The sequence below is a fragment of the Microtus ochrogaster genome, linkage group LG8 (assembly GCF_000317375.1).
Source record: "Microtus ochrogaster isolate Prairie Vole_2 linkage group LG8, MicOch1.0, whole genome shotgun sequence".
Lineage (NCBI taxonomy): Eukaryota > Metazoa > Chordata > Mammalia > Rodentia > Cricetidae > Microtus > Microtus ochrogaster.
In genome coordinates this window covers 25,010,927-25,018,627 of record NC_022033.1, presented here as the reverse complement: position 1 = coordinate 25,018,627, position 7,701 = coordinate 25,010,927, and the positions used below count along the sequence as shown (strand labels likewise).

At 48.4% G+C, this 7,701-nt stretch overlaps 1 protein-coding gene across 8 annotated transcripts in view; it reads right to left on the bottom strand.

The window, feature by feature from the left end:
• The window catches only part of LG8H20orf96 (linkage group 8 C20orf96 homolog), a 15,365-nt gene extending 8,124 nt beyond the window's left edge, over positions 1 to 7,241 (bottom strand). For 2 of the 8 annotated variants that reach the window (XM_026787216.1, XM_026787218.1), the window contains exons 1-3: positions 6,906 to 7,116; positions 6,207 to 6,306; positions 1,422 to 1,537 (exon numbers count right to left, since the gene is read on the bottom strand). In XM_026787216.1, coding sequence (XP_026643017.1) covers positions 1,422 to 1,537; positions 6,207 to 6,306; positions 6,906 to 7,088 — 399 coding nt within the window. In that variant the 5' untranslated portion in view covers positions 7,089 to 7,116. The other 6 variants (XM_026787219.1, XM_026787222.1, XM_005363193.3 and 3 more) reach the window with 6 other exon arrangements.
• Between the last annotated feature and the right edge of the window lie 460 nt (positions 7,242 to 7,701).

Genomic DNA, 7,701 nt, shown 5'->3' with positions numbered 1-7,701 from the left:
AACAAGCTGTAAACATGCCCTCCCCCGACTGTCTACCTCTACTCTTCACTCCCCGACCACTCCATCTAAAATGACCTCCTGAACTTCTCCTGGGTCCCTTCAGCCTCCAACCGTAGTCTTGGCTTCCTCATACCTATATTGTCACTGTACCTGTTAGTGCCATTTTTGTCTTTGTTCTTAGAGACAGGTTCTCATTCTTTAGTCCAAGGCGGCCTTGCACTAACTCTGCAGGCTGGGCAGTTCTCCTGCCTCGGCCTCCCAAATGCTGGGCTTACAGGCATGAACTACCATGTCCTCTGGCTTATTACTTCACTTTTATATGTGTGTTTATAATCACCTGTCCCCAAGGCCAGAGTCCAGCCCTGGTGACTCTCCAAGCTCAGGACAGGGCCTGGTCCATAGCAGGTGTTCAACCAGGACCTACTGACTGACTGGATGAATGTTTACAAAAGACACAGCATGAAGAACTGCTGAGGGGCTCAGGTCACTGTCCATATCCACACCCTGTATCACACAAAAACACACAAACTCTCCTACAGTGAGGATAAAAAGAACATCAGAAACAGACCTCCTACGAATGATCAGCCCATTGAAACCATCTGGCAAAAGGACGGCTGACAGGGAAACCATATATTTTTACTTTTATTTTTGACTCAGAGTCTCACAGTTTAACCCTCACTAGCCTGGAACTCCCCATGTTCAAGGTCGCCCTCTGCTACAAACTGAGTTAAGGCAGGCTAGCAAGCTAGGCTTCATGAGACTAGTCTTTCAAAAAAAAAAAGCTTTAAAATATAATTCAAGTGATTACAGAAGCCATAAAACAATGTATAACAGAGGTGGCCATGGTAACGCACACCTGTAACCCATCACTCTGGAGTCTGAGGCAGGAGGATTGTGAGTTCAAGGCCAGCCTGGGGGAAGGGGTGGATGAGTTAGCTACGTGGGTAGCAACTGATGTGCTTTTTTTTATAAGCCTTTCCAAGCACCGCCCCATTACTTTTTGTTTTGTTATTGTTGTTGTTGTTTTGGTTTGGTTTTTTGTTGTTTTGTTTTTTCAAGACAGGGTTTCTCTGTAGCTTTTGGAGTCTGTCCTGGAACTAGCTCTTGTAGACCAGGCTGGCCTTGAACTCACAGAAATCCACCCGCTGAGATTAAAGGCGCACACCACCACCACCACCTGATTACATTTCTAATACAGAGAACTGGTCTAATTTTTTCAGGCTAAGCTCAACCTCCCAATCTTAACTGTTTGGGCCCCCGCACCACTGTTTTCTGGCTGTGTGACCTGGTACAAGCCATTTCTTTCCTCATCTGCAAAATAAGAATAGTTAAGTGTGGCCACGGGCTTTGCTGAGTGGAGGAAATTGACCGGTGTTGCTGCAGTCTGTGGAGCTGTGTCTCCTGCTCCGGGCCTCTCTTACCCGCATCAGCCGGAGCTTGGCCTGCATCTTCCCATGGTGCACTTGCTCCCTTCTCCGCGGCCCTCGCGGATTCTTTGCTTGGTTTGCCATCTCTCCAGAGCTCTGGGACTGCACTGCTGAGGACAGATGGGAAAGGGGAGAGAGAGGATGAGAGAACACACAGGCTGAACCCAGGTCCCAGAGAGTGCCATCAGCTGAGCCCAGCCCCAGGCCTGCTCATTCACAGATTTACCGCGTGTGTGACACAAAGGAAAGAAACTGCTGCCCACAAAGAAACCCCTACTCTGGGCTTTGTTATAGGAGGGACGAGCCCAGGAGAATGCAGTGACAGGGAGATGACGGAGGGATGGCCAAGGACAGGGCCCCTCCCCCACGAATTATAAATTTCACTTTCCTTCGAAGTTCAGTCTATTCCCTGGGAGGTGAATTTAATGGAAACATTGAGGTAAACCAGGCCAAGTCCACTGTCAACCAGAATGAAAATTGAGCCTACCACCAACATCATCCCCACCACAGACAGACATGATGGTGCAAGCCTTTAACACTTGGGAGACAAAGACGGGAGGATCTCTTGTGAGTTAGAAGCCAGCCAGGACTACATAGAGACACCCTATCTCAAAAAGCCAATAAAATAAAATAAAGAACCTACCCCCTCTGTGTCCTTCCAGCCCCAGACACAGAAAGGGGCAACAAGTGGGGGACAGCGTGTCAGACAACCCCAAATCCCTGCTCTCCCCACTGGGCTGGTAGGAAGGACAGCTAAGTGGGAAGGGTTTTCTAGCAGGTCTCCCACCCAGAAGACCATGCGGTTTCTGGCCCCTAAGTCCCCCTATAAGATGGGAATCGCCATTCCTGCCTCATAGGTGGGTCATGAAGGTTGGATGAGAAAGTCACTGTGCCCTAAGTTTTACATAGTACCTGTCACATCTTCAGGGCTGGCTGAACTATTATTTCTAGCGATCACAGCAGCTATGCAGAACTCCACCCGGCCATCTCTGCAACGCTGTGAGTGGCAGTCAGACAGAGCAAAGGCTCTGGGAGAGCAGATGCTAAGATCCCTGCTGGGGATACAGCTCAGCTGGAGCAGTGCTGGCCCAGCATGTACAAAGCCCTGAATTTAATCCTTAGTACTGCATCAGCTGGGCATGGTGGCTCCAGCCTATATTCACAGCACTCTGGAGGTGGAGGCAGGGGGCTTGGGCTGCAGGGGAAAGGAGGGAGGGAGAAGGTATGAAGTGGGGGGGGGGGCGCAACACTCTGCTTCCTATCAGACAATTCTGTACCAACATGGAACCACCACCCGGCTGCTTGTCTCCAGCCTCGGTCTCCACCGACATCCTTATTCCACACGTAACTGTTCACTTGAGAACCATACTAAATATTTAACAGATTAAGATTATGAATTCTGGGAAATTTTAATATTTAGTGCTAAGATGATAAGTTACTCTTATTACATATATGTTAACTACAGAATTTTTTTTTAGATATTTGAGACAGGATCCCATGTAGCCTAGACCTAACTATGTAGTCATAAACAGCTTTCTCCTAATCCTCCTCCCTCTGCAGAAGGGTTCACAGGCATGTGCTAAACTGAACTACTGGGACTTTAAAAGAACATAAGATTACCCACATGTAGAAGTCTGATGTTAAAGCCGGGCGGTGGTGGCGCACACCTTTAATCCCAGCACTCGGGAGGCAGAGGCAGGTGGATCTCTGTGAGTTCTAGACCAGCCTGGTCTACAGAGCTAGTTCCAGGACAGGCTCTCAAAAAACCAAAAAAAAAAAAAAAAAAAAAAGAAAGAAGTCTGATGTTAAGATATGCAGAATTAATACTTTTTTTGTTTGTACCACGTTGGAATTTTCGGTATGTCCATGTGTGTTTGCGTGTTTGGGGACAGGTGTGTATACAAGTGCATGTGTGTGAGCACGCAGGTGAAGGCAGGGGCTGACGTCAAATTACCTTTCTCATTAGCTCTCCACCTTATTGTAATAAGGTACAGCCTCTCACCTGAACCCAGAGCTCACCAATTCAGTCTAGCTAGCCAGCCACAGAGCCAAGCAGATAGATCACTGGGGCCTGATCCCCAGGCTCAGGGAGAGACCCTCCTTCAGAGGAGTAGGTAGGGTGTGATAGAGAACACTCAGCACCTACTTCTGACTTCCTCGTGTGCACACAGGTGTTGTGCCTGCCCACACATGTGCTTATACATTCGCACACATCATTTCAGAGCGCTTCATCTTCCTACAAACCACCAGCAACGGGCATGACCCAGCTCTTCTTCACCAGCATTGGAGGCTGGATGACTTTTCGCAGGGGGATATGAAGGAACATCTGTCTACCCCACACAGGGCCCTGGTGACAAACCAGAGGAATGATCTCGCCCAAGTCTAGCTTAGGGAAGCAGTAAGTTTACTGGAGCCACTTACAGGAATGCGGACATGGGCTTACAGGAGTGTGGGTCACTCAAACCCACCCCAGCATGGGTGACACTTCACAAAAGCTGTATACCACAGCACATGTGTAGAAGTCAGGGGATGGCTTTCTGGAAGCCCTTCTCTCCTTCCACCACATACTCGGGTCATCAGGCTTCCTGGCAAGTACCTGAACTGGCTGAGCCATCTTGTTGGCCCAGTTTTGTTTATTTTGAGGAACTCCATTATAACTACTTTTCTTTCCTGGACCAAACTGTTGGTGCAACTTCTAAAAAATTCTACCCGCTATCCTAGGCCCCAGAGATTGCTCTCTTGCCTTTTTAAAAAGGTTGTATGGATTTGCATTTCATTTTCTTTCACTTTATGTTTTTATTTTTAGTTAGTTTTTATTCGTGTTTGTTATTTGTGTGTGTGTGCATGCGTGCCTGATTGTCTGTTTGTGTATTACATGTGTGTCATGGAGGCCAGACGACAGTGGTCAGATCCCCTGGAACTGAAGTTATAAGTGGTTGTGAGTTGTCCACGTGGGTGTGGGAGCCAAACCCAGGCCCTCTGGAAGAGCAGCAAATGCTCTTAACCACTGAGCCATCTCTCCAGCTCCCTTCTCTTTGCTTTGTATTTTAAGACTGAGTCTTGCTAAGCTGCCCTGCCAAACCTTTAACAGACTACAGTCCTTCAGACTCTTATGTAGTTAGGATTACAGGCCAGTGCCACAAGGCCTAGCCAACTGACTGTTTCTAAATATACATACCATATTTTTCATTTATTCTGAGAAATTATAGTATATGTATATATTTTTAAAAAGAATAATAATTTTTAAAAATCAAAGAGATGTCTTGTAGTACAGCACAGCGATTTTAGACCTGTGAGGCCAGGCCCGTCTTCACACGCGTGCTGCAGACGTGAACTCAGGTCCTCACGCCTCATAGCAAACACTTCACTCACTCATCTCCCCAGCACCTCTTTAAACAGGAATGCTCCAAAATACCTATTCTTTAGACTGCCCTTGGTGTCCGAGGAAGGGGGTTTCTATGAGTGTAAAGGCCACCTTGTTCTACATACCGACACGGCCCTTGTCTCAAATACAGACATAATTTAAAGAGGTGCTGGAGGGGAGATAGGATGCAGTATGGCTTTTCTTGGGGAAGTGTCAACACTTGGACAAGACACCAAAAACAGACCGGACATATTATTCTCCCTGAGTCTAGTCCCTGGAGCCAGTGTTTGCTGGGCTACCTGAAGGACTGTGAGTTAAGGATGGTACAACCATACACAGCTTAGATGACTCATAGGCGGCTGCATCCCCAAAGCCCATGCAAGCAGGGGTGAAAAGTCATGAAAACTGTGTTCCTGGAGCTCCCTGCTGGGAACAAGGAGCTCTGCCATAGCTCTCTGGGTTACTTCCTGGGCCCTGTAACTTTCCTTTACTTCCTGAGCCCTGTAACTTACCTTTACTTCCTGAATCCTGTAACTTTCCTTTACTTCCTGAATCCTGTAACTTACCTTTACTTCCTGAATCCTGTAACTTTCCTTTACTTCCTGAATCCTGTAACTTTCCCTTACTTCCTGGGCCCTGTAACTTTCCTTTACTTCTCTCTCCATGGGATGGGGATGGTGCCTGTATTAGGTGGAAACAGCTACACAACAGAAGGGCTGCTTTTTACTGTTCAGGCTACCCTTGAACTTCCGACCTACTGCCCCAGCCTCCAGAGGCTGAAGGCTGTGTGCACCACCATGCCTAGCCCACACGATTCTTCTTCACAGTTTCTGAGTCAAGGCTCAGAAAGATGAAATACTCCTCCAAATGAGTAAATAACATTGCCAAGACACAAACCCACATCTGCCTAAGCCAAGACCTCAGAGTTTCCCTGGGAAGGTTAACGATGCTATGATAGACTCAATTCCCCACACGGCTTGTGCCCCTCCCGAACATAGAGCCAGACATTTCCCAGCTTCCCAAACTGTTGGACATGGTCACATGATGAGAGTGGCAGTTCATGGAAGGGGTACAAATGGCATATGTTGTCACTTCAGGTCTGAGTCCTCTTGCTCTTGCTCTCTCTTCCCTCTCTGCCAGCAGAGGTCCTCAAGGGTTTACCAAACATTAGATCTATGAGGTTAAAAGAGCTTAGAGCCCTGAATCACTGTGTGGAACAGACCAGCTCCTCCCCGCACCGCTACAAATGCACAAATGCATTCCTGGGGAATGAACTTCCGCATCAGTATCTGAAGATAGAAGGCCATTTGTCACATCTGTTAGCCTACCGTAATACGAATGGTGTCAAGGGCCAAAAAGCAGCCACTTTAGCTTGTCCCCAACACCCACAACAGCTCCCAAGAGCCTCTGCCTACCTGGCTGCTTTCTACTCAGAGTCTTCATTTTGATTTTGCTGTGGCTTTTGGCATGTTGGAGGGGAGGTAGGGTAGATGACTCCAGGCTCTTCTCTGACCACTGTTAGGGAACAGAATGCACCACACATAACACAGTTCCAGGGTCAGTGGGTTCGCCTCCAGCTTGCCCTTTTCAGGTTACCTGCATCCCAGAGCAAGAGACCTGAGCGCTAAGCCTCGATTCTCTTATCTGTAAAGTGAACTTAATCACACAGCCTACATCCTTGAGTTGAGTTTGAGAAGTATTTGCAAGGCCTGCAGTGGTTCCGTGAGTGTTAGCCAGTGCTTTTGTTTTAGCGGGAAGCCAGGACTCACCAAGAACATGTAGGCCATGAGGTGCTAAGAACCTGAAGAAACAGAAGGCATGGAAAAATACCCAAGACCCACCCTCTAGAGACAGGAGCAGCAATGAGATCAGTGAGTGAGCAGCTTGATTGACACCCCACCCCCCCCCCCACCCCCCACCCCCACCCAGTGTTCAGATCCCATAATGAAGTGCCATTAAGTGAAGTTTAGAGGCTTGCTACAAGGGCGCTGCTGGGCTTCATATTCAGGCCCAGACTCTATCATGCTCACGACCATGGGAGTTGAGGGCAGGTGGAACACAGGATTACCCAGACTTCCACCCACATCAGGGTACCCTGCCTTTCCCAGACTCACCAGTACTTGCAACTTGTGCCCTGTGGAGTGAGTCCTAGAGTGGATGTGTCTGGAAAGAGTCGGGGAAGGGAGGGAGGGAGTTCCATCATCCCCAGCCCAAGAGGGATCTTCTAAGCCCGCTTTACCAAGCACAGCTGCAAGCTGGAGCCTGGAGAGCAAAGGCGGCGGAATAAATCCACGCATGCGTACTCCGCCACCCGCCAAGCTCTCTGCTTACTTCTGTGCCATTGGGAAAAAAGAGAAGAGTCCTGATCCTCCAGGCACAGACCGTCTCCAGAAGCCAGGGAAGCCTCTGCCACCTCTGGTCTCAGAATGGATCCCAAGGAGACCAGACGCTTTCACTAACGTCTGGTCTCCAAGGAAACGCAACTACGGAGAGCTGAGCGAGACTAACCTCGCCAGACAAAAATACCGCCGCGGCGGCACTTCCCAACCTGGTTCTTTCCCTTTTCGTCCTCCATCAACATCAAACTTTCATCAAACTTACTTCCTCTTCCTTACTACTGACTTTGCTTCCTATTTCATCAAGAATATCGAGGAGAGGAGATTTGGAAGCATAACATTCCTCCTCCCAAATACAGACACACACACAGAGAGAGAGAGAGAGAGAGAGGTCAATCGCCACCCAAGACCAGTTCCAACACTTCCTCTCCAAATCTCAATGCTCCCATTTTCTCAGAGATATTGAACCAGCCCGAAATCAAGCCAGCCCACTTTCCAGCGTGGGCGGGAAAGAGTTCATGAGCTATTGACAGACAGTTGATGGCTAGGGGAGTGAGAGTCAGTTTTCTTTAGG